The 27516-nt window shown below is 43.3% G+C and overlaps 1 protein-coding gene across 3 annotated transcripts in view; it reads right to left on the reverse strand.

Moving 5' to 3' along the window:
- The window catches only part of Map2k5 (mitogen-activated protein kinase kinase 5), a 222740-nt gene that overhangs the window by 159732 nt on the left and 35492 nt on the right, over positions 1-27516 (reverse strand). For all 3 annotated transcript variants that reach the window (XM_028752328.1, XM_028752327.1, XM_028752326.1), the window contains exons 5-8: positions 25878-25918; positions 24739-24806; positions 17230-17278; positions 9658-9722 (exon numbers count right to left, since the gene is read on the reverse strand). In XM_028752328.1, the coding sequence (XP_028608161.1) occupies positions 9658-9722; positions 17230-17278; positions 24739-24806; positions 25878-25918 (223 nt within the window). The remainder of the gene's footprint in view (positions 1-9657; positions 9723-17229; positions 17279-24738; positions 24807-25877; positions 25919-27516) is intronic.

Here is a 27516-nt window from a genome sequence, read left to right on the forward strand (position 1 = left end):
CCTGTACAAAAAAAATGACGATAACCAAATCCAGTCATTGCTCCCTGAAAAGGTTGGCACAGACCCTTCAGCTTACTCTGCCTATTTGAGGCCCCTAAAGGGATAGGCACTTGGAAGAGACTAAGAAATAATAGTAAGGCCTGGGTTTGGGAGGTGAGCTGCTCTGAATGCTCAGGGCTGCAGCTTGTCTGCAGTCAAATAAGGATGGAGCCCTACTGTGCTCAGCCATGACCAACATCCTGGGGAAGTACAATAGAGTCCAACTAACCCTGGGCCCTGGCTGCACAGAGGCAGGTAGCATCTTCAACTGTTTTGCTTGTGCTTCTTAACTTGCAGAGATGCTTCTGATTGGTCCTTTCAGTCAGTTACCTCAGATGCCTTGTTCCACAAACATTCACTAAGAATTATCTTTTTAAAAAAAGTTAAAAGGAAGAAGAAATAGGTAGTGTATACAAATTTAGCTCAGTGCACACGTTGTGGTAGTCATTCTGAGATTGTGTTTCACATATCATTTGCAACCACACTAGTAAGTTTCATTCTCTATAATTTTTGTTGTTGAAACAACCTAAAAACATATCTTATTCAGAGTTCTTAGCTAACCATTTCAAAAACTTAATTATGGTTCAATCAAACCTTTACATTTTCTCACTGAACACCCTGATCTTTTCTGGGGCTACAAGCTGGAACAAAACCAGGATATTTGAGGGTGGACATGTTTGTATTTTCTAAATACAAAAGCTGGTTAAAATGCTATATTGATTGTGCCCGGAAGCAGGTTCTAATTTTGTCAGAACACTATTTTCATTTTATTATATGAATTCACAAAACAAAACCATGCGCTCTGCTCTGGATGTAACACCAAGTACTCTGCTGTCATGCAATAGACTCTGGCAGAGAAAACTATGGACATTTTATGGTCAGGGGGATATCATACTAAGTTGCACCAAAAAAAGCAAAATTAATACTAGAACAAACAAACAAAATCACTTTAAGCTTAATATTTATAACCTAGGCCCTACTGCTACCCACCTAGTTAAGTAACTATTCCTCTAATCCCATGTTAAGATGCATAACAGAGCCACGAAAGCAGAAATATATCAGGAACATGGTCTCTTACATTAAAATAGCCAAACACAGCAAAGGGAAAAGGTGGCCCAAAGTTATACACAGTAAATGCCTTTTGGACTTTCCAGTGAATTATTTTCCAAAAAAGCAATTTAAGTAAAGGCCCTAGACACTGTGGTTTACAAATATTTACTTGTGTGATATGCCAACAAAGAGACTATAATTTTCTAACATGTCAACTACTACAAAATAGACTTAAAATTTTAGTATGTCTTAGGAGTCAAGAAATGTGCCACCTCCATTTGTACAACCAAATAATTAATCTAGGGATTCAATTACTAGATTCTATGCCTTTGGATAAATAAAGAGACCCAAAGGGTAGACCAGCAGCTAGTCATGCTATCATGACTGTGGGCCAAGAAGTATTTGTGCTAGCAATTACTAAAGAGCTTCTAAAATTAGCCACTGGACATAGTTCACCAATGACATACATTAATTTCTATTTTACATTAATAAAGCATTTGCATTAAAAAATTTAAATTCAGAAAATAAATAACAAAGAGTGAAACTGGCTTGAAAAGCACCCCAGACATTTGGTCCAGGGGTGAGCCGCCGTGAGTTGTGCTCTTGTGAAGCACCCATGCAGACATGGGTTCAGGGGCATGCTACTTCACCCTTCCCTGCTCTTCCTTGCTTGTAAAAAAGCAGGAAACCACGGTGGCCCCTTCACCAGGTCTAAAGACCTGCTGTGACCAGTCCCTGTCCATCTGTCAGCTCTCCCAGAGATCACTCTGTTCCAACCACACTGGCCTAGATGAGGTATCTCTGTGCCCATCGCAGGGCTTTGGTTTAAGTGGTTCCTTCTTTCTGGAAGATTCTTCTCCTCGATTTTCTCATGGCTATCTGCCAGGTCTCCGCTCATAGAACATTTCCTCAGTTAAATCTTCCTCTGGCACCTCTTCTCCATACTTCATAACAACTGCAAGGTCAAGTTTCATCTCACTTTGGCATTTACTTCTTCAAGGACCCTTTGTCGGGACCCTAAACTGTTCTATCTGCTAGTTGACTGTATGTGTTTACAACAGTCTTAGCACATAATGACACTTAGTAACTACTAGTTCACTGAATAAATGACTATATAACCCTTTATTAGTTCTCTCAGACTCAGGAGGGATCTATGCAGTCAATTTATATTCAGGTCTGAGGGACAGTTCTTTTCTCAGCAGTTCTGGGCAATGGCCATGTCTCTCTACTTACAGTAGGTGGTTCGAGAGCTACCCTACCATGGTCAATACCTTGTATTTATCCTGTGTGAAGGCCCTGCCTCTGCAGGTTGGTTCTAAAAACACTTGGTGATTAGTATAGACAAGGCGCCAGGCCAGGCACTGTGAGGACTGCTACCACGATGACCCAGACACGAATATCTTGCAGGAAGGACCAGACAGTGGCAGACCATCAGGGAGAGAATGTAACTCAGAGAGATACAGGAGACAAGCACCGAGCTTCCAGAACACAGCAAACTGCGCAGGGGCAACAACACTCACTTCCACGGCTCCCTGTTACTTTCTCTATCCTGGGAAAAAGCCCGCTCCACCAAGTTTCAGACCCTCCATGAGGCTGTTCCTGATCTGTCCCTCATGCTCCCACAGCCAGTGGCCCACACATGCAGATACACAGTCTAGCCTGAGATCCTGTATCACCTGTGGACAGGACTTGTGTCTCTTAGGACGTGGGGCACTTGACACCACGCATGCTCAGAACTTGCAGGTCAACAAATGAAAGCCTAGTGAGGCCCGCATTACCTGCCCACATTTGTCCCTTGAACTCATGTCTCTGTCAGCTTCACAGCAGAGAAGAATCCCCTCATGAATGCCAAGAGGGCAAGCTGCAGGATGGAGTCACACTCAGATATCGCCTTCAGAGGAGGAGCAGCATCCCCTCCCAAGACTGCTAATGGACGCATGCCAATGTAAACCTTGCACCTGCGCATAAGCACTTTCGCTGGGGACTTAAATTTCTCCATAAACAAAGCATTTCATTAACATAAAATATTACAAAAAGTCTTGCAATCTCAGAATTATTTTTCTCTGAAAGAGAATGTGTTAAAAACATTTAGGTTCAGCAAATTCTTACTTGAAATATTACCATAATGTATTGATTTTTACCAGACTCAATTGACTGAAAAGTTGTTTGTATAGCAATATTGGCCAAACCAATATAGTAGAACAATTTTGTTACCCATAGTAATCAAGTGCATTTCTGAAGTATAATTATACTGTCATAAAAATAAAGCCAAGATACCCTTTTCCAAGCAATAAAACTATAGGGGCTATAAAACAGGAAAGAGAAAAGGCTAAATAAATGAGATTTTTAAAAATAAAATTTAGTGTCTTTCAAAAACACCACTGCCTCCTCTTCCTTCCCTTAAGCTACATTTAGAGGGGGAGAAAGATCAATACTTCAATCTCAATAAACTATTTCAATAATAGTTAATTCAAGTGGAAACACAGTCTGAAAGTCTCTGCTCAGCGACCTGTGACACCCTGTCATGTTGGTGAGATGCCAATAATCCATCATTGCCATAATGGACATGAGTACGTGGACACGGAGGGCTGGAGGCCACGGTGGGAGAGGCGTGGCGTGAGCCTGGGCACAGGGCGGTCCCTCAGCATCTCAGCAGCACAGTGCACACCACTGCAGGGAACAAGCCCAGAACCGTGAGGGCTGGCAGGGAAGGCGGACACATACATAATTAATTTTATTTGACAAATACTCATTGATTTTCTGAAAACATTAATATCCCTGCTTGCCAAGTGATACCATAATGCAACCCAGCCATATGTAAGTATTTAATTTTACATTAGGAGGATGTCTTGTTACTTGTTTAAAATATGATCTTGGTGGCAAAGAAAAACGCTCTTTATCTCATTGGAAATTTAAGGTCAAGATAAATCAAACAAGCACCCTGCCTCTCAGGTCAATATCAAGACCATTTAAAAACTACTTTTAATATACAAGATATACGGCAGGGGGGGAATATGAAGGAGCAGGGTCACTGCTTTCGTTTGACATGTGCAGGTTGGCTGGTGAGAGGACGCAAAGCTTCTGGGCTGTTATGTGGTTCTAAATAAATAATTTCAGTAACAGTCAATTCGACGGGAATGAACCTCAATGCCTCACTCAACAATGGATGCGTTCAGGCAATTTTACTGCTATGCAGACATAATAGAGTGTGCGTACACTGTAAAGGATACCGCCAACTTCCACTCTCCATCACTGGATCTCAGCCTTCCTAATGCTGCGGCTCTCTAACACAGTTCCTCATGTTGTGGTGACCCCGAACCACAAAACTATTTTGGTTGCTACTTCCTAACTATAATTTTACTACTGTTAGGAATCATAATGTCAATGTCTGACATACGGGATATCTCATGTATAAAATTATAACGACCCTGTGAAACGGTCATTTGGCCTCCAAAAGGAGGCGACCCACAGTTTGAGAAGCACTACTCTAGATGCTTGCAACGTCACCACAGAGCACCCGTGTCTGTGGCCTGCTGCCATCACGACAGCACCCTCAGCACGTGACTGCATCCTCATCATCAAGGCCAGCTCTGTTCTTTTTTCAGGAATCCTCTGGTTTTGAAATATTTTGCATACTAAACAGCATTTAATCAGGTAACTTAGGTATTTTCATGTATTGTATGCAACTGCCCATCAGAGGTTCTGTTTTTCAATACATAAACCTCATTACTACAGTAATCTATCAGAATCCCAGCTTCTGAGCACATCCCTATTTTAGTTGGTTTTATAGTCATATCACAGGGGCAAAAGAAGACTTAGACACTCCTATGAGCTTTGCTACTCCCTGCGAGGACTGTCCCCAGCCCAGTGCCAGTGAATGTAGCTTAAAACAAATGAAACAACAGAACTAACCCAGCCCAGTGCCAATGAATGTAGCTTAAAACAAATGAAACAACAGAAACCAACCCTTGGAGAACTACTCTTCTTCTTATTGTCTCTAGATAAAAATCTTAAACACTGTAAGTATCCAATCCTTTAAACACCATCTGGGTGGAGTACATGCTACCTATTGTATCAGTGACAAGTTTATCCATAAGCAGACTGGATTCTTTACTGCACCACAGGAACTGGATACAGAAAACTCACTACTGATTTCTAATACCTAGAGAATGGAACTCATGATCAATCTAAGATTTAGCTTAAAGAATTTGCACTAGAAAACAGACAAACAAAAAACGGGAAATGATGAGCCTCTGGTGACTTGGGCCACTGTTAGCTAACAGGCAGCCCACTGTGACTCTAAGCCTTCAGCACCCTGCACTTCTGAAGCCTGGGCTCCAGCAGCTCCATCCAAAGCAGGCCCTGAGGGGCCCTGGAAGCAGAGGGTATGTCCAGAGCCACTGTGCCTGCTAACCACTCAGGTTTCAATACCACACACTATCCAAGAGAAGGGGACAGGGACTAGTTGGTTAGGTCAGGAGATGCTAAGTCATCAAAGTCTTAACACCTACAAGAGAACTAATAACCACATAGATATCCTTAGTCTGGAATCCCCCCTCCTAGGCGAATGTTCTGAACCAATTATACAACCTCTGAAGCTGGAGAGACAGGGAAGGGGGTAATTACAGAACTGGATTGGAAAGCCCCCCCCACCCCCCACCCCCGCTGCCCTCATTCTTATTTCAGCCACTCAGTCCATAACGCTGCTCCCGGGATGCTAGGACACACAACGGAACACAAGAGACACTGCCTGACCTTGAGAAACAGAGGGGAAAAAAGAAAGACAAGGAGCCACTGCTTTGAGTTCTGGCTTGGCCAATGAACGACTCATCAAACGGGAGCCCCCTCACTTTCCAGTGGCACAACAAGTGCCCACTATACAAGTCACCCTGTGACAACCTGAAAACAAACTGTGACACACCGAGAAATCTGTGAAGCTTTAGAAAAGTGTATTGTAATAACATGATACAGTAATGTTTTATTTGTGGGATAATTAGAAAAGAATATGACGTGCAGCACAGTTAAGACCTCTCCACGCTGACTGAGTCCAAATATGATCCTGAGACTGTGTTTATAGACAGTTCTCCATGGCCGCACAAGGGCAGAAAATGAGGGTTTAAGCAGTGTCCACTGTCAGTACTATCATTACCAGCAGCCACCATGCAAAGGTGCCAGCCAAGGGCTTGGCATTCTGTAGATCATCTCATTTAAATGTTCAGCAATCTGAAAAGATAGGTACTGTCATTATCCCCACTCTACAGACGGAAAGACTGAGGTAGGAAATGATATACAAATTGTCGATTTACATGGGGGCATACTTAACTATAGCATACCTAACTACAACATATACTGCCTGCTATATCCATAGAATTTTTGAAGTACATTATGAGTCAGAAAATGTAATCTATCTTTCCTGTAAAAAAACAAAAAACAAAACAAAACAAAAAAAAACCTGTTTCTCAGAGAAACTTGCCTTCTTCCCAAACCTGCCTTCTTGCTACACTTAGGCTATACTTCAAATCTCAATATGATTCAAACTGAAAATACCAACTAAAATCACCTGCTTAGGAAAACACAGAGAATGGCCCAGAACAGGACAGGGCAGACTCCACACTACCACCCGGTCCAGATGTCTATGGCCACCATACATACTGCCAGTTGAGCAAAGCATCTAGACTGAAAAGATGAAAATATGCCAACTATTAAATGAGATACATTGCAGCCACATGAGGCACCACATCACTTGAAATTTACAATGTCCCAGCAAGCGAAGCGAAAAGACTGAAATATTGGACTTCTGATACACACTTAGTAGCTTTATTATACTTCCAAAGGAAAAAAATTAAATAGAGCCATTAGGCAGTTTTGTTACCAATGAGTGGATTTTCCAATATTTTCTTCATCTAGTTTATGTAGCATAGCCCCTAACGTAATCATTTTTTTTCTGAAAAGAAAAAAAAACCCTACAATTTTTATAGTAAACACTATTAAAGTAAACTTGGTGTAAGAGAAACCCGATCACAGCACATTGAACAGTGTTCTTTACAGACTTCAGTGAAGTGGACTCTGAGCTCTTGATGACTGTAGCTCTGCTCTGTGGAGACCTGAAAGCCAGGGTTACCAGGACATTGCACACTGAAGCCCAGCAGTGAGGTGCAATCATGGACCACAGTGGTTTTCGGGTATCTTCATACTCTCTTTAAGAACTAGATATGGACCAACTGCAGTGACACACGTCTGTATTCAGGAAGCTAAGGCAAAGGGATTGCTTGGACCAGGGAACTTAGGACCGTGGGCAATGTGGTAAGATCCAGTTTCAAAGCAAAACACACATGGAAGAGAACTGTGTAGGCACTAGGATCTCATGAGAAATCTACTAACTAAAGTACTCCATCCTCAAGACACTGCCTCTCAACCTTCCAGAAGCAATGCTATCCAAACAGTAACTGTGTCAGTGCCAGTGCCAGTGAGTGCGGATGATGGCAGCTAAGGGAACCCTTAGGGGAGGTGGACAATGGTATGCAGCTAAAAGGGTCTGTGGTACAGACATTCTGAAATGTCCCTTGGACATGCCTGTCCCAGTAAGAGGGTTTCTAGCCCAGCTATGTAGACGAGTGTAGGAGGGTAGGAGGGTATTGTGTAGGAGAGTTCTGCAGATGCCAGAGGGACTGCCGCACCTCCTGAATGGGAGTGCGCTAAAAGCCACTACACCACACATTAAAAATGCGTACAAAGCCAGGCATGGTGGTGCACGCTCTTAATCCCAGCACTCAGAAGGCTGAGGCAGGTGGGTCTCTGTGAGTTCTAGGCCATCCTGGTCTGAGTAACAAGTTCCAGGTCAGCCAAGGCTACACAGTGAAACCCTGTCTTAAAAAAATACTATAAAACAGTTATGATAATATGTTTTATATTTCATCATGATTAAAAATATTTTTGAAACAATAGTAACATAATTTTATGTTGTAACCATCCTTTGGGGAACTGGGCAGGTTATTTACACTTCTTTTTTATTTTCATATTACAATTATATAGATGAATAAAATTTTAACATCTGTACTGAAGGTACAGCTCCCGGGAACCCTCAGCCCTGGATTCAATTTCAGACCCAAAGCAAATTTGTCTCTGATTCTAATTGTGGCAGGACTTAATTTCAGACCAACAATTCATTGTATTAAACTATAAGAAAAATAATCTAAAAGATGAGCATATATTCTCTTCCTTTGTTTTATTTCTTTTTTAATTCTTGTTTGGAGTCACGGCCACACACTGTTGAGTATGCTGGCCATTAACACATCATTAAGCTCATGCTGACCTCAGACTCCTGACAATCCTCTGGCCCCAGCGTCCTGAGGACCTGAATAACTAAAGCGGTTTTTGTTGGTTTGTTTGCTTTGTTTTTGTGGATGGTAAGACAGGGTTTCACCGCATCTCTGGCTTTCCAGGAACTTGTTATACAGACCAGCCTCGACTGGAACTCACAAAAACCCACGAGCCTCTGGCTCCTGACTGCAGGGATGGAAAGTGTGTACCTGACAGGAGCCCAGCTTTGGGGGAGGACTCCCTCCCTCCTGTCTGCACGGGGGGGGGCCCCGCCCCCCGGAGCCTGAGGAGTGACTAGATCAGATGACTTGAAGGGTTCACTCCACGTCTAGTTCCACGCCACGGCAGCACCAGTACACAAGGATGTGGCTCACGAGGACCCAATCAGAATACAAATTAATTCTTTTATAACCCCAATTATTTTTAATATTACAGTAGCTATGGTCAAAGCACAGCCCAATGCAGTGTGGGGCTGGTGTGTGTGGAGGAAGGCTCTGTTACCCTGAGGGCTTTCTTACAGAGGATGGATTTGTTAATTCCTAGTGGAATATTTTTCATACACCACTGCAGACTATTAAGTGCCACATATTACATTATGTAGTTTAAACTTTGCACTGCCGTGAGAGGGACTTCCCTGTCGGGAGAGCTGTTTTTATGCTTAGCATTTTTTAATATGAAAATGAACAGTCCTTTAGGGTAAGATCGCTGCAACTGGAATTTGGGAGAGTTTTCTAACTTAACATATTCATCAGTGTGTGTAGGGATTCTCTCGGGTGGTGGGGGGAGGAGAGGGAAGGAAGTACAACAGGAAGAAGCTTTTTAATAACAGTGTCAACACAGGGCACAGCAATGGCATTTATAAAGTTTGGCATCCACTGGGCATAACTGTAAACAGGCAAGGGACCAGCACAAGGTGAGGACAAGTTGCTGGAAGATAACAATCAGTGATGGTGTTGAAGAGCAGAGGGGAACACATGCTAAACTTCAGGCCAGTAAAAAGGCACACCTGCTAATGGCGGACTAGTAACCACCCACCCAGGAGAGATGCAGACTCAGAAATATTTAAAAGGCAATATAAATGCATTTTCAGGCAATTCCCAAGGAAATAGAAGCTGTCCTGCAGAATTCTGGTGTTAGATGTGGAAATAAAATCTAGGTAGTGGTGCTGTGTAAACCTTTCCCATGAGGGGCCTGGGTCCCCAGCAGTTGGTGAAGTAAACACAAAGTTTAGACAGGATGACTACTCACTTGTAAACTGTGCCTCCGTTGCCATGACCAAGGGTGTCTCGATACCGTATGTCTTGTTCGTTCATCTCCACAGGAAAGAAAGAAAAACAAAAAGGTGTCATGCTGCGGATGGAAATGTCAAGGAAAGCAACTCTGGGCCATAAACAACAAGCAGGCCGGGTCACTCCAAGTTCAGCCGCAAGAACGAGAGGATCAATACAACATTTGCTGTCCAATTTATAAAAGACGATACCAAGGGACAAAGTGATGGAAAGTTTAATGACAATTTGTTTGCCTGGGTCATTTCATTAAAGTTTGATAAAAGGTGTCAAAATGGAATGATATAACATAGCTCAGAAGGGTCAGGTCAGAGACACTGACAGGAGAACGGTCTCCAGCATGGCACAGAACTAACTAATGCCAAGCGGCAACACACACCACACACACAGGACCAAAGCCAAGCTTGGGACGTGTACGCACAGACAGACAGACAGACAGACAGACACACACACACACACACACACACACACACACACACACAGCCCCGAAAACTCCTCTGGTGACTATATAATTAGCATTGAACAAACTAACTAAATAATGTTTGTCATTTTTCTAGAGTAGAAAGAGTTTTTCTTTGCAAACCATAAAATTAGTACACAGCAGAAGCTGAGGAGAAGTCATATTATGCTGATGGGTAAATGGCAAATCACAGGCCGACAGAGAACACATGGAGCGTGTGTGTCATATCAACTAATGCCAGTCCTGTAACGTAATGTACAAGACACCATGTCTTCTAATTCTACAAAACTTACACCAAGAGTGCCGCTCTTACTTGTAATTGTGAGTGGCAGGTAAGTTGTGTTAGCACCCACAAAGTAACGTTTTCGAGTCTTTAAGGGACTCCCTAATTATCATTCATCAAATGGGTTTTAAGGCTTATCAGACTCCATTTGATATATTCAGTAATTCTTTAGGCATTGGTACAGTTGCATAAAAAATACTGCCAACTTTATTCACCAAGTAGGTTTAATAAAGGTATTGTTTTCCATATAGCTAAGGCTCGGGGAAAAGTAAGCCCTGAAAAAAAAAAATCAATTTCCAGGGAATTGCACTGCCTTGCATTGGGCAGAAAATGGATGGAGTTCTTAATTCAATATCACTTGGAAAATAATAGTTTGCTTTTGGACCATCATTATAGTAAAGCTTTAAATATTTGCTTTGTTTTAAACTCCCACCAACTGAATAAAGCAAGGGCTACATTTATCAAGGGAAACCGTTTTCTTCTACACATTTCTGCAGCTGAAGCTTCAGAGAACTGTGATAATTAAGTGTGTGGTGCAAGCAAAAGCGACAGCGTCCTTGCCAAGCCATTTTGCCAGTTCCTAAAAGAATATCGACAGACTCCTGTGTAAGGGTCAATTCAGCACCAGATTTAATTGTTGTACAACCTGATTGATGCAATTTACAATCAGCTAATTGCAATATTTAAGGTCAGTGGAAAAATACTGGCAGACAAGTCAGAAAAAATTGCCAACTGCTTCGCTATTTGAGGAAAATTCTGTTTTCCATGACCTTTAAACTACTAATATAATAAAATGATATTTTACCCTGTAGAAAAGATGTGGCATGAAGGAAAGAAAGCCACATTACTCTGGACTTAAATGGCATCTTTTCCAACAGCATTAGGAACAGCAGCCCAGGAAGCGAGCTGAGATGCTACGCCAGCAGGACTGCCACTTGCTTCGCTTTGATTGATGAAGGGCTCAGGAACGGCAGTGTCTACTGGCAGGTACGGACCGCTACCAAGCCGATTCCCCGAGAGCATTCCTCTAGGTAATCCAAACATGCCTCTAAGAAACTAATTTGCACCATTAACTTGCCTAACAAGATGCATTTTCACTGTGGCTCGAAGTAAATTTCTAGGAGAGAGGAATTCCACTTGGTCAAGTCCACAAATTCTGGATTTGCAGCACTGAGATAAAAGGGCAGTTGGGAAGTAGGCATGTCTAACAGAGGGTCTGGGCTCTGTGAGGACTAACAGTTGTGATCAAACCCTTCCCACAGGCAAAGAGCAAGGTATGGGTGTCTCTGACCATTTACACCTACAATCACAACAGGGCTCATAAAAGAGGAGTGGCCAGTATCCCACATGTCAGCCTCACCAGGAATAATGGAGTCGTGTTATGGGGGGGGGGGCTTAGAGCCCCACTTGGGAGACGGACGGGAAACTGAGGGGAGGGAGGCAAAGCCTGATGCTGCATGCGTATATGAGTGAGTGCTAAAAATTAAGATAAAATTAAGGAATCCCCCAGACAATGAGGGCAAATATGCAAGATCATAAACCTAAAAGTGGTTCTGAATTGTAGGCTCAAAGAGGGTGTTCCTTTACAAGACTACGGCCGTATGAAATGATCTATGCTGTTTCAAGGTATGCCAAGTTTTTGCCTAGCAAATGAATTGATGGTTTCTCTTTTTCTTTTCTTTTTTTTCTTTTTTTTAGTATTAAATATGAAATACCAATGGCTGGAGAGACGGCTCAGTGGTTAAGACAACTTGCTTCTCTTACAGAGGACATGGACTCTATTCCCAAAGCCTACACTGGGAGGCCCATGATCACCTGTTCCTCCAGGTCCAGAAGAATCTGCTGCTCCCTTCTGGCCTGTGCGGGTACTGCAAATGGTGTACATATAGGCAAGCAGGAATACACACAAATAAAGATAATAAAACTGCCAGGCATGGTGAGGCGCTCCTTTAGTACCAGGAGTAGGGAGAAAAAGGCAGGAGGATCACTGTGAGTTTGAGGCCAGCCTGGTCTACATAATGACTTGGAGGTTATCCAAGGCTGTATAGTGAGACCCTATCTCAATAAATAAACAATCCATATATACATATCTCTTTCAGATTCCTTTTCTGTTTGCTTATGAGTGTTCTGTCACAGCATATAACATTTTACAAGCTTTATTTGCTTGTTTTAGGAGACAGTATCATGAAAGGTTCAGTGGTTTGTCTTTTGGGCTTTTTTTGGTTGTTGCTTACACACACACACACACACACACACACACTCCCTAGCCTCAGTCCCCTGAGTCTGGGACTGTAGGCAAATGGCTATCATATCATGTAAAAAAAAAAAAAAATTGAAGCAGAATTAAATTGCATGAACTGAATTAAAAGAATCTTGAAGATTTCATACATGATATAAAACTATAAAAAACAGCTAATAGCATTCTGGCACTTATAATCAGACAAGCACATTAAATGAACTTCTTAAAATGAAGCATAGGAATTGTGTTTACTAAGAAATGGAGGTAGGACTCCTAAGCCTACAGAGGGATTCATGTGACTAGGGTAGTTAGGACCAAATATCATAAAAGCACAGTTCTATAGCATTTTAGGACCCATCTAACCCAGGTCACTTTATAACTTGTCAATCAGTACTCTAACATCAGCAAGCTGTCTCTGGTACAGTGTGGGGACACTCTGACTGCTGACAGTCACTGTGCACAGACAGGCAAACCACTGACCGAAAGGCAATTTTCAAAGTAAATTTCATTTATTTCTAAGAAAGGAAATTTAAAAAACAAAATGTGTAGCTCAAGTACTAGAGAGATGGCTGGTTGGCAAGATGCTTGCTTTCTAACCATGTGGGCTTAAGGTCATATCTTCATCACCCACATAAAACAGGGCATGGAGGCATTACACCTGCAACCCCAGGGCCGGGGGCGGGCAGAGGCAGGTGATCTGCAGTTTGCTAGCCAGTAAGCTAACCAAAATAGCAAAGCTCGGTTCAATGAGAGAACCCCTGTCTCAAAAAATAAAATGGTCAGCAATAGAGGAGGGCACTTTGCTCAGTCTTTGACCCACACGTGTGTGCATAACGCCATGCATGTACATGCATGCACTACTCTTTTCACACGCCTCACATGGCTTCCAAACTGTACAGATGGGAGACTGGTTTTTAACTCGATAAAGATGCTAGTTTTTAATTATAATTGATTTTCCTTGTTTTAACTGTAAAGTGTAAGGCAGTAGCAAAATAACAGATAGGAGGGGTGAGGATGAAAAAGCCCAGGAGTCACAACTGCTACATATCCACAAACAGGAAAGCAAATGATTGGTGGTTCCACCATTCTGCTTAAAAGAGAAGCAGGTGTGAGACAGCAGCTGGGCCGGCAGCCGCACTGAGGTCTGGCGGTGTCAGGGCAGGAGGAGAGACTGTGGTTCTGACTCACACACATCATTGTTTCTGCCTCCATCTTCACACGGGAGCTGAGGGCATCGTGCTGGTGCTGACTGGGTTTTTAAAGATAGTTTTTACAACAAATTCCTACCCTCCCCAGGTTAGGGAGTTTTCTAAAGGCATCTGAAGTTCTAGAAGCAACAAAGGAATGGTAAGAAAGGGACTGGTCAGTATGACTTCTCGGAGTGTTAACCTAGGCTTAGCAGGAGCAGGAACTATAGTCACTCTACAAAACCAAAAACAAAAGGAAGAGAAAACAATTTAGAAACAATGAGGTAAAAGTCACAAGTCTGTGAAATAACAACTGGCTATTTTATAAAATCCTCTGAACTGACCCTCTGGGTTCTTTCGAACCCAGGGCCAACATCAGACAGACAATGCCATACCGGGCTCTGAATGGGAAAAACATACACTCCAAAAATACTGCAGTGAGTCTGAGTCATAGATCTCAATAAGATAGTCCCAAATATCTTTTGATTTATTTATTAAGCTGGAGAACTGGAATCTCCCACCATAAAGTGTTAACAAGAAAAAAACAGCTCTGTACCAGAGACTAAAGGTAAACTTTTAAGTGGTTCTTGATTTAACATATTAATGAAATTAATGGGGGCAGCAAAATGGAATTTAATTATGGACTAGCAAGGAATATGTTCTTTGTTTATTATCTGCCTGTGTTAAAGAGAGTAAGTATGCATTGCTTATAAATCATTAAAATAAAAATGCTCAATTCATCCTATTTTATATGTAAAGGCCTGACAGAACAGAGTCCTGGCACGAGACTTTTGCTTCACAAATCGAAGCAATAATGGTTTCAGAAGGCGTCACACTCTATGAGCAGACAATTGGGGAGATTTAGTAAATCCCACTTTATAGAGCAGAGACTAATCGGAAAACACAAGCCAGTCAAATGTTTCTTATGAACTGTTGACACTCTATCAATGCTGAATCAATTGGTGGCATTTACTCTGAGTGACAGAAAAGAAATAAATATTTATATCACATAACCTATATCAATGAACCCAGGCAGAAAGCTATTTCTAACCTGTCAATATTTGATTATCTTGAAGAATCATGTCCCTTTCTGTTAATGATTAATATGAATTCCTTATGAAATCTAAGTGGAGGCTAGTGGGAAGGCAAATCATTATTAATGCTTGAGAGCTTAAACCACTAAAATAAAACTACACTCAAGTGTTCAAGTATCGTTAAGTGTGACTTACACCTTCCATAGCAAGCGGTGTCAGTGTTCAGCCCTGAGATTTACCGATGCCCACAGCACCCGTGTTACCTCACTGCAATGCAGTCTCACCCACAGTTAGTTATTCTGCAGCACCAGGGGAGGGCCGAGGACAAGCAGGCATTCCGAAAGCTTAAGGAGGAGCGAAACCCTTGTCTCTCATTTTTATTTATTTATTGTTTTACTGATTTATTTTTGAGCAAAAGTAAACATAAGATAAGCTTACCCTTAAAAAGACAAAGAAGAAAACCTGCCACATTGTTTACTATGGGGTTAGCACATTCCCAAGAGAAAGCAATAAACAATATTTAAGTGTCAAAAACATTGCTGTGCCGATCTCCACTGCAGAGATCCTCATAACTGACACTGCTCTGATATTTGTGGGGCTCTATCTGCCATCAAAACAAGACGGGCATTTCAGAATGCTGACATGTTATGTGTGCATGTGTGTGCACGTGTCCGTGTGTGTGTGTGCACACACGTGCGTACGCGTATGTGCAGCACACAAGTGAACATGAAGTGCTTTTCATTTAGGAAAGAAGACTGTATGGCAGGCTACTTATTCTCCACTGCCTGGGTTGAATAATGTAGTTAAAACTTCTTAATTTATGTCTATTTTGAAATATATTTTACAGCTGAAAAACACGAGTGACCTGTATATAAATCGTGATTAGTAACTAGAATGCAAGCAGGCTGAACATCTATCTATCCATGGCCTGGGCTCAGTATTTCAGCTTTCACTCATCCTGCTGCACACACGCCAGGTGCAGGGGAGACAGGGCAGACCTTGGTCTAAGCAAACCTTTGGCTGCTTCCAGGTAAAGTTATAGGTGAGTGCTATCTAATATTTGGAGGCTAACGGCATAACACCAGCTCAGAATGTGGGAGCTGAGTTTGATTCCTAGCTCAGTCTATCGCAGAATTTGAGACTACCAGAATTAGACACACAATCAACACCATCCCAGATTCTCTTCCACTATACATGGAACATTTAAAGACTAGAGTTCATACTCACTGACTGACAGACTGTCAGAACCAGATCAACTCAATTTTTTGTAACTATTCAAAAGATTGTGTGCCAAGCTTCCAGAAGCTCTTCCACAAGTCCTGTTTTAGGACACACATCTATTAGGCACAATGTTACAGGTGCTATTAAAGGACACGTGCGAGGACCCCTCTTTGTCCTCTTGACATGCAGCACTACAAGTCTTTGATTCATGAAATGCCAACAAGGCTTGGAGAGGTCACCGTGTGAAGGCACTGAATAAGCATCTGAGATAATTAAGATCTCAGCCTTCGAAACATGGACGGAAGTGAACAGCAGTTAAGAAAATCAATAAGAGTCTTTTATTTGCAGTGACACAGATGTCTCAGTCAATAGAGCCTAATAGGCAGGCTTGATCGCAATGGACAGGCGCTGCCTGCAAGGCTATCAAAGGGCTTCACAGTAACAAACATTAAAACGCATTTATGCTGCTCCTGAGGAACTGCAGCCCCTGTAGGTAGCTTCGTTTACCAGTGAAGTTTAAAAGTACTACAGTATTTCACAAGTATCCATTTACTTGAATCAAGATTAGTGAAAACAATCAGTGGCTTGCAGGCCTGTTTGTCCTTCCCTGGCTGGGCTGGGTCATTCAGTTTCAGATGGCCCAACAAACAAGGCAAACCAAGATTCCCTGAAGCCCAGGGACACATGTGTCACAGTCTGACCGACCTGGCTTCAGTCTCCATAAAAGCCAATGCTGGTCTCTGGACAAAAGAGAAGCTAAGACTGGAAAGTCACAATTTTCTCCTTTGTCCCCAGAGAAAATGAAAGAAACGGTCACTTCAAAACACAGGGCCCTGTCAACCACCGACGGGATGATGACTTGTTCAGAACTGATTAACTTTTTTAAACTGAGATGGCAGTGTGGCTGTGTGCACGGTGCCTCAATCTGCTGGGAGTGAAACCCATTAGCTCAGGTAAAAAAACGTGCTGCAGATTGTTCTGCCAATCAAATTAAGCTTAGGCATTCATTTATGACAAGAGATGTGCAGGCTGGTCACCATTTAATACTATGGCTACACTCTGGACAGCAATAGAGTGCTACTCTGAAGTTTAGTATGCAACAATACCTACCTGGCCGTTGGCCAGTATCTTTCTCAGTTCAGCTGAGGACTTCTTCAAGCTGCAAAGAAATGACACTGTCAGTGGCAAAGTCACCAACACCTCTCAACACCACTGCAAATTCTAGACTGTGGGGTGAGGATGTGGCTCGGGTAGCAGATTGCTTGCCTAGCACACAACCAGGCCCTGCGGTTGATCCTCAGTACTAGGTAAAGTGTGGTGGCATACAGCGGTAATATCCGGGAACAAGAGGAACAGCAAGCAGTTCAAGGCCATCCTTAGCTACCCTTGGAGTTGGAGGCCAGCCTGGCTGTATGAGAACTTGTCTAACAATTGAATAATAATAATAATACTCCAGACTAAAAGCCTTTTCTAAGAAGGCTTTGTTGTTGTTTTTAAGTAACTGGTAGAATGCCAAATGTTCCATGGCTGTCAGAAGTCCCATGAATCTCCAGAGCTAGGAAGCAGACCCCTCTACAATGATTTTAGGTGACTTTACACTTGTGATGCATAAAACATTGAACGCTTTCTCAAGAATGTTCTCAGGCAGCAAAGATGACAGCACTTCAAACATTGTATAATAGACAGGCTATGCTCTGGTCCCTTACTACAGATAATAGTTATACACTTGACTTTCTGGAAACATACAGTAGCCATTGTCAGCAGCTATGGAACCTGGGACCCATTACCTCTCCTCTTGGAAAGTCAATTCCTCTTTCTATAAAATAGGCAGCATATCTGTATGATAGGTAACCAGACAAGTGAAACATTACCCGGCAGCACTTGTCTGCACACGACAGGCATGTTTTTATTAGTCAAACCAATAAGCTGAGGCTGCCTTCTCTCTCTTTTGCTTTCCTAGGAGACTCAGCTTCCATTAGTATCTAGTGATTATTAACATGTTCTCTGAACATCTATGGGTATATGCGACCTCATGAGAGTGAATCCCACAGGCCCTGACCACAGCAGCACCTTCCAGCAGTGGGGTCAAGTGGATGTTTCAGTTTGTCGGGGGTGTGCTCTTTACAGAGACTGTCAAACATCTATTGTCTTTGATTTTGCCGTTCTTAGCTTCCCTCACCAGAAGTGGCGGGCTTCCTCCACCACAAGGTCCCACGTTGAAACGCTGCAGTTTCATCAGGCAAAAATCAGTGGGACCCAACTGTGGGCTGAGAAACTCTATACTGTGACCCAAAATAAGCCTTTCTTCTTCATCAGCTGATTTCCTCAGACATTTGTGACAGCAGCAGAAGATAATGCATTACACAGACATTCCTGCAGATAGCTTAGTTCTGTTTAGTGACAATGCTTAAGAAAGAGCTCTGAAGAAGCAGGAGGAGGGGTGATGGGATAGGGGGGGTTCCTGGGCGGGGGGCGAGGGGGGAAATGGAGTAAGGGGATAACATATGAAATGTAAATAAAACATCCAATAAAAAAATAAATAAATAAAAAAGAAAGAGCTCTGAAGTTCTCAAGCTTTATTTATAATAACTTATTTATAATGTTTAAGCTTCCAAAGCCACCAGAGTAAGGAGCAAGGGATATAAAACAGCACCTCCCAGGCTGGAAAGATGGCTCAGGGGTTAAGAGCACTGGCTGCTCTTTCAAAGGACCTAGGTTTGGTTCCCAGAACCCACGTGGTGGCTCACATCTGTTTGAAACTTCAGTTCTAGGGGATCTGACGCTCCCTTCTGGCCTCTAAAGGCTCTGCATGTACATTGTACACAGACATATCTATCACATAAGCAGTTAAAACACTAGAACACAAATGGATGGATGGATAGATAGATAGATAGATAGATAGACAGATAGACAGATAGACAAACAGATAGACAGACCTTTTAAACAATAGTATCTCCCTAACTACTAATCTTTGAAACGTAGAGCTGGCCAGCTCTATCCTTAACTGTCCACTCTAAGCTCTCTGCCAGACAAACTCCCCGATCTGGTCATTACCAGTGTGGCTCTTTCTTCCCCTACACTCTCACCAGAGACTGTAAGCTCCAGAACACAGACCTCAACTCATTCTATTATGCTCTACTCCTTCCTTGCCCCTGAACAACAAGTGCTAAGTGTTCAAGAAATGGCGGGGACTGTTACTCTGTGGCAGGTGTAGTGGTAATGTGGGAAAATCAAACTATATCAGGAAGGAGAGGAGATCAGGACCTAGTCTGAACCACATTGGCATTCCACATGGCATCTTTAATATGACCTCAGACTCAAGCTGGTCCTTCTGCTGACAATTCTTCTCACTAAATACTCCTTACAATTCTGCTGTGGTCCAACTCCTGAGCCTCAGATCCCACACTTTTTAAAAACTGTCTAAGCTATGCCTTCACCTAAGGATTCTAGGCTGATAGTGTTCTCCAGAGGCTGATCGGCCCAGGGGAACAGTCAAGAATTTTGTAGACTGGAACTAAAGATGTAGTGCATACCAAAAAGTGAACAGCTGCCTCAAAACTAGTCCAATTACCAACTTGGTCATGCAGCTCATTTGCAGAATGCTGAGCCATGGCAGGCACCGTAGCAGGGCTACTGCACAGCCTCGTGTGTGCTCATTACTCCTCACTCACAGAGAAAGGGCGTGGATCCTGTCTGAACTCAGATTAACACACACGCGTGCACGTGCACACACTTACTTGCCTAAGAAATAGTTAAATCTTTGTATTCCCATAAATGACTCCCAATTTGATAATTCTGCTTATTGTAAAGACACAAACAACCAAACAAAGCTTCCACTACGTTCTCTCCACAGATAGTTCATTATGTCAAAAGCTTAAATAATAACACTTTGATTCATGGCATTTACAAAATGTCTTTCATCCAAGAAACAAAATATGATTCCTTAACATAGCTTCATCAATCTTACACTAGCAGTGGATGGACAGAGAGCGTAATCAACCTAACTTTACAGAAGGAGAAAGCCAAGCTGTTTAGAAAGACCTCGCAGTAGGTCTTGAATTCAGTAATTATGACCTCGGAACACCATGTGGGTTAATAAGCTCAGTCTAACAAATGGTCATTCACCCATGCCAAAGAACAATTTACACTTTGAAAGTAACAGGAGGGACACTGATTCCACTGACACGCCAGCATCTGGCTGTGCTAATCTAGTTTAGAAGGATGGGAGAGTAGCACTCAGAGGTAGAGCGCATGTTTAACATGGGCAGGCTCTTAGTTTCAAGTCTTAGCATGAAAAAACAAAAAGTGTCATCCAGCAAATTTGTTTTGTGCCCCAGTTATTCAATATTTCATTTGTTCTTAAGAACTTGAGTTACCAAAACTTCTTTTAAAAATGTTTAACATTTTAAATGTACATAGTTGTAACCTGGCTATAACACTTGAGAAAAGACATGGACATATCCAAAGCATAAAAGAATAAAAAGGGAGGGCCATGGGTTAGAGAATGAATGGCTCAGGGCTTGCGAGCACTGGCTGTTCTTGCAGAGGACCTCGGTTCCATTCCCAATACCTACAAAAAGGCTCCTGATCACCTGTAACTCCAGTTCCAGGGCATCTGACGCCCTCTTCTGGGCTCCAGAGGCACTGCATGCACACAGTGCACAGACATGCACGTGGGCATAGCACACATACACGGTTTCCGTTAAGGCAGAGCTGGACATGTTTGTTCACATCTACAGTCTTAGCACTGAAGACTGAGGCAGAAAGGTTGCTCTGGTTTCAAGGTGAACACGGATTGTATGGTGAATTCTAGGTATGTCTGGTCTACAGCGCAAGACACTGTCTCAGAAACTAAAAAGAAATACAAAGTAAGGGACTAGAAACGATGCCACAAAAGCAGAGTAAACTGAAAGAACTCAACTGAGGGAGAACTGAACGTGGATGTAAGTATACACCTATCCTCTCATCCCAGAAAGCAGGCCGTGCCACGCCCCATGCCACGGCGTGCAGTGTGTGCACTGGAGCCACTGCCCCGACAGAGCACTGAAGCTATTGAGACTAACATGACTGGGCTCCAGTGAGCTCACTGCTACAGACAAAGGGAGCAGGGGGAGGATACAGGGGTCCACACAGGATACAGCTTGGTGGGTAGGTGGTAAAGAAGGTAATTTGGCCTGTGAAGATAGTCAAGGTTAGCCATACTGAGAGAGAAGGTGAGGAAGGGAAGAATGAGGCAGCAACAGGAGATGCACAGGCTCAGTGAGAAGGACCACGTGCTCACAAGCAAGGCTGCACCTGTAGGCAAACACTACCACTCAAGACCTGGGGGTTGGGGGGAGTGTCTCTCACTTCATCCTGAGGGCATGAAGAGCACCCAGAAGTTCCCAAGTAGAAAACAATGCCTCAAAACTTCCCCTAAGTCTTCCAGTTTGGAGATGGTTCATTCTGGAAGAATCCATGAGTAAGAGACGGGGGCCTCAGTGTGTCAATGTTGAGGGTGTGGACCGTCAAATGACTCTAGTGGGATGTGCTTATGTCAATTGGAGGTGTGATCTCCAAAGCGATCTTGGAACCTCACTCCCACCCCAACCCCCTCCTCTCAATCTGGCTCGCTCAGCATGAGGAGAGACAGTCACAAGGAGTCGTTAGCACATCTGTCCTGGGCTATTAGACCTTCGACTCCCAAAAAGTTAAGTAAACTTGTTATTCTAATGACATGAGCTATCTCGCTGTTTCAGGTACTCCATCATCGTGAAGGACAGCTGACTAGCACAGTTAGCAAGGATGTCCCGGCTGAAGTAGAGGACACTGACAGGGACTGTAGAGAGAGTGCTGGAGCATCCGTGCAGCCACAAGGATGCTGCGAGTGGGCAGACACAGAGCTCCTGGGAAGGTATAGGCTGCTGGAAGGACGAGCAACAGGTATGAGAGAAAAGATGACAGGAAGAGTTAACTTGGAAGAGGGGACTGTGCCATTCTTGGTGGAAAACTCAATATTCCTAGGACAGCAGCACAACTGACACGTCATATTCCTAGGACAGCAGCTGATGAATAAGAGGTACTCGATAAATACCTGCTGATTAGTTACCAACCTGGGCACAGCACATGGCCAATGTAGGGTAACATATTAAAATGCCCACAGGAGTTTTTCAATTAATATTTTTCCATTACAGGAATTACTACACTTACTCCCAAGTAGAGGCCAGGATGAAGTGTGATCAGGTGGTGACGTATGTTCAACCCAAGAGCCTTCCTGTACTCCACAGAGACGTGACAATATTTACACTGAGCTAACCCTCACTTTCAGGGAAAGTAACAGTGCTTCTATGATTTGAAATCTTTTCAATTCTGTTGAAAGTGCAATCCAAAACACCAGGGAAAACCTTGATTCCCCAGGGCTCATTGGCTACTTTTGTACACAGCATCTTTTCTGGGAGCAGTGGCACCAGTGACATGTCCTGCCTTCCAGGAGCTCTGGGAATATGTAATCCTCTACCTATAGGCCTCTATTCTGCAAGACCATGGCCCACATGTCCAGACAGTACGGAGAGAGTACATGCAAACCAGCGTTGGGCATCTCCAAAGCCTTCTGTAGAGAAGCAAACACCTGCTCCACAAGACCAGGCAAATGGCATGCTGGTGACTAGCTAGCTAACTGCACTCTAAGATGGAATCAAGGGTTAAAGGAGATGCCCTTTTAGAGCCTGTGTTCTCAGCAGGAAGGCTAGTGGGTAGACACTGACACCACAGTAAAGTATCCAGGAAAGCAGCTTTGGGGGAGGAATCTAGTGGAAGGACCTTAGGCCACCTGGGATTGTGGAGACAGTATGGTGGCACGCACCAGCAATCTTAGGGCTTGGAGGATGATGCAGGGGCATTGCCATGTTGGAGGACCACCTGGCCTAGACAGCAAGAGTCTCAAAAATTAAAGAAAAAAAAAAAAAACACAAGCGAGAGAGATGGCTCAGTGGTTAAGAGTACTTGCTCCTCTTGCAGAGAGCCTGTTTGGCCTCCTGCTCTCAGATGGAGGCTCATAGCCATCTGAGTAACTCCAGTTCCAGGAGCTCCGACAGCCTCTTCTGGCTTCTAGGAGCACTGGATACACACGTTACATACTCATACATGCACACAAACACTCACACATATAAAAAGTTTCAATTAAATTAAAGACAATAAAGAAGAGAGCAGGAGCATCGGAGCAGACTCTGTGGCTTCTGGTGTGGAGGTGCACTCCCTCCTGCACATGTCCCCACCATGAGGACAGTGACCCACGAGGTGTCCTCACCACTGCCTGGGCCAGGTCAGCTGGACTCTCAGCCTCCAAGACTGTAAGCCAGGGTCAAATCAGAAACTCACAGCCAAAGACCCAAGAAGCACAGAGGAGGACAGAGGGTGTGAAGGGAAGGCAGAAACCTAAACTGCACTTCACCCAGTAAAAGGCTGTGCACACACTGACTGAAGCCCCAAAGCTAGGGTCCTTCAGTGCAGTGTGGCAGATGCTCTTGTGGTTCTGTCAGCTTTCCAGCCACACTGTGACTGCAATACAGAGCGACGACCTCCCAGCACCACAAGGGGAGGGATGTCTACTGGCAGGCTAACTGAGCTCCTGACCATTACCGGAGTGTGGAAGTTATGTTTGTGGGTAAAAGAAGACTCTGAAAGGCTTAAGATCTGTCCCAGAGTGGATGATGCTAGCATGAATTGACAAAAGCGATCTTCCTGATCCAGTAGTTGTAATCTCCTGGACAACGCAACAGGCCATTAATGAGCAGCACTGCTGGTCAAGCTAAATGTCACTATTTGACTCTTTCCCTGACTCTGTCTGCTAAGATGCCAGCAGATAATAACACTGTCAAAAGACAGGCAAGCAGGGAAGACTTAATCAGTATCACACAGCTTCTAACTGGATCAAGACTTGAAACAGGCTATATGTACAATTTGGAGACTCAGGAAAAACTACTCAGAGCAGAATTAACGATTTCACATGTCAATTTCATCTCTGTATCCTTATCATTTATTTATTTATTTATTTATTTATTTATTTATTTATTTATTTATTTATTGTGAGTGTGTATGGTATAGTTGTGTGTATGTGTGTGTGTGTGTGTGTGTGTGTGTGTATAGGGGGTGTGTACACATATAGGGGGTGTGCACATGTGCAAGCCAGAGATTCCTGTATGGTATCTTCCTTAATGGGTCACAGTCTTATATTTTGTGATAGACCCTCTTACTGAATTTGCAGCTCATGGATTCAGCTAGGTGGCTGACCAGTGAGCTCCTGTGATCTGCCTGTCTCTCCCTCCCCAGAACCAGAGTCACAGACATGTGATGCCATGTCTGGGTTTTAGATGGGACCAAACTCGGGCCCTCATGCTTGCACGGCAGGCACTTTATGAACTGAGCCATTTCACCTGCCTCTAATGTCATCTTTCTATATTAGGTCATTTTTCTCTCCAGTCCATATGTAGCAAGAGCTATCTAGCTGGTCAACTTTTCTTTACAGCCACCTATATTTTTTATCTTATAGAAAAGACAAGTGTGTTGCACCTGCCTCTCCCCAGCCCATAGCCACCTGCACAGAGGATCACAGCAGAGCACACGTCCCTTGTTTGTCCTTACCTATTGCTTGGCAGTGAATCTGAGACCACAGGGCTGGTGTGTTGAGATGGTCCAGCCCGTGTATTCACCTATAAGTGAAGAGAGAAGTTGGGTCAGCCTTGTGTTCCGAGGACACAGTTCTAATTAACCTATAATTCAGCACACAATGCCTCATCTCACTATGAAGGTTAATTAGCATGTTGCTAGACAGACCCACTGCTGGAGTATATTCAGTATACAGGCTACAGAACTGTACAATCTGTAGATTACATAATATGATATCCCTGGCATTATTCAAATACTTAAATAGTGCCGAGGGAGGGAGGCAGGGAGGGAGGGAGGGAGAGAGAGGGAGAAAGAGAGGGAGAGAGAGAGAGAGAGAGAGAGAGAGAGAGAGAGAGAGAGAGAGAGAGAGAGGAGAGAGAGAGAGAAACAGGGATGTAAGCCTCAGTTTGCTATCTATAGTGACAAAAAAGCAGGATGCCCGTGGAAGCACAGTGAGCTTTTGTCTGGGGTTGGTAGTAGCCGTCAGGACGCCACCCCCTTCAACCCCTCCCCCTTCAACCCCTCCCCCTTCAACCCCTCCCCCTTCAACCCCTCCCCCTTCTACAATGCATCTCATTCACTAGAAAGTGAGGCTCCAGTCATTAATTACAAAGCACTTGAGCCTAATAAAATAGCTAGCTTTTCTTTCCAATGTGAACCCTTGAGCAGAAATCCAGAATTTAAAACACACAGACCAATGAGGGGACATTAACTAGACATGTTTTCCAAGCATAAATATGTCGAGAGGAGAGGGGAGGGCAGCCTGTGTGCAATATGCTTAATTAATCACCAAAAGGAAGGGCATGTTCTCACTCAAATAAATCTTTGTGGACAGCAGACCCCAGGATCATCCTGGAAAAACTGACCAACAAAACAACTCCAAGTAATTGAAAACTATAGCACCAAAGGCCCAGGATCCAAGTGCACACATGTCATAAGCAAATACACGTGTGGTCCTTCCACCCCCACCCCTCGAAAGACAGGGGGGGCAGGGGAGAGGAGAAAGATTGCTTGTCAGAGCTTGAGAAAGTGCAGTTTTATTTGACATTTCAATAAGTGGAACACAGCATTACAAATCCATCTAACTTTACTGAAACAATTATTGAAATTCGTACCTTCAGGCCATGTATGTTCCGTTCCCCAGGAGGCTTGCAGGCTGAAACAGTAATTGACTAAATTGTAGAACACATCAGGGCCATTTACAAATTTGCTCAAAATGAATCGTTTAAAAAGAAATGAGGGTGACACCAAAATTAGAAGAGAGAAATGATTGAAAAGTGGCCCCAGACCCAAGGTGGGAATTACGGACTGGGTTTTTAACTTGCAGGAGTGAGCGCCTATAAATGCACAGAGCTTTCTGACACCATTTTATATGAATTCCAATTTCTGCTTAAAACATACCAAAACATTAGCTGAGCTAAAATGACGAGACTCCTCTCGTGGCTCAGAGGTCTGCAGTCTTCCCTCTCTACAGAACCGCACAAGGCAGTCAAAGGGCGTGCTAAATGGCAGGTTTCCGCTTTTGTTGCTTTGAAGGCATGGAGGGCTGGGGAAAGGGTCCTTGAATGCCAAAAAGGTTGCTGGGACCTCCAAGATGGAATATGTAAGTCTGAGTATATTCAAGCCTTATGAAGCCAGGAGCAACCAGACTTAAAACAGATGTGTAACTTAATGAGGTTTCCTGAAAATCTTGATGTCCATTAATATTTAGCTCTGAAGGTAACAAAGGGCCAGGAAAACGGACAGGGATTTCCCAGCACCACCCTGGGCTACAAGTGAGACATTTCTAATCCAGCAGATGCGTCTTCATCACACGTTTCAAACACAAGCTTCCTCTCCCTGTTTTTCACCAATTCTGCCCAAATACTAGAGTGTCCTCCAGCAGGCTGTTAAGGGGCTCTGTCGAGGGAAGGATGAATTTGATTTTGTTTTCCTTTTGTTTCTGACAACAGAAACCGAGCTGATTAAAAAGACATGAGTTATAATTACAAAATATGGGTTACTTTCACTTGGGAACTTCAAGTAAATTTGAATTTATTATGTTACTAGGGCTGGAGAGACAGCTCAGTGGTTATGAACACCGGCTGCTCTTTCAGAGGACCCAGATTTCATTCCCAATACCTACATAGAGTGACTGACAACCATTTCTAACCCTAGTTCTAGGGGATCAAATGCCTCTTCGACCCTCTCCAGTTCCCACACACTCATTGTACACAGGCATACACTTAGGCACACACATACATGAAAAATAAATATATTTTTAATGAATTTATTACATTAATATTCCAAAAAATATATAAACATGAATAAAAATTTTTATATTTTAAGTGCATAAGATACTTAATACATTGACTCCAAATCTTCTTTCCTTAAAATGCAAATTAACTCTCTGAACAAAACAATGGCTGCACTCTTCTGATGCCCAGCCCTGGAAGGAAGGACTCAGTACACCCTCAGACTACTGCCTCTGTAGTAACCTGTGCAGGAAAACAGTGGTGAGCCAAGGAATGAGAAAGATTCCAGCTGTCTTCTCCAACTTTAGCACTGCTTGCTTCTCAACTGCCCCATCAAACCTTTGTGACTAGAAATCAAAACAGTCATGTTGCATTCAAAACCCCAGGATCCTCATAGATCCTGAAGTTAAGAAGGCAGTTACTATAACACTAGCCAATTTTCATCCTTATTAATATTTAACGCAGCTCTGAGCCACAGGGAAGACTTGGCCATGAACTAGGAGTGGAATACTATTCAAGA

The sequence above is a fragment of the Grammomys surdaster genome, unplaced genomic scaffold, assembly GCF_004785775.1.
Source record: "Grammomys surdaster isolate TR1022 unplaced genomic scaffold, NIH_TR_1.0 125896, whole genome shotgun sequence".
Classification (NCBI taxonomy): Eukaryota; Metazoa; Chordata; class Mammalia; order Rodentia; family Muridae; genus Grammomys; species Grammomys surdaster.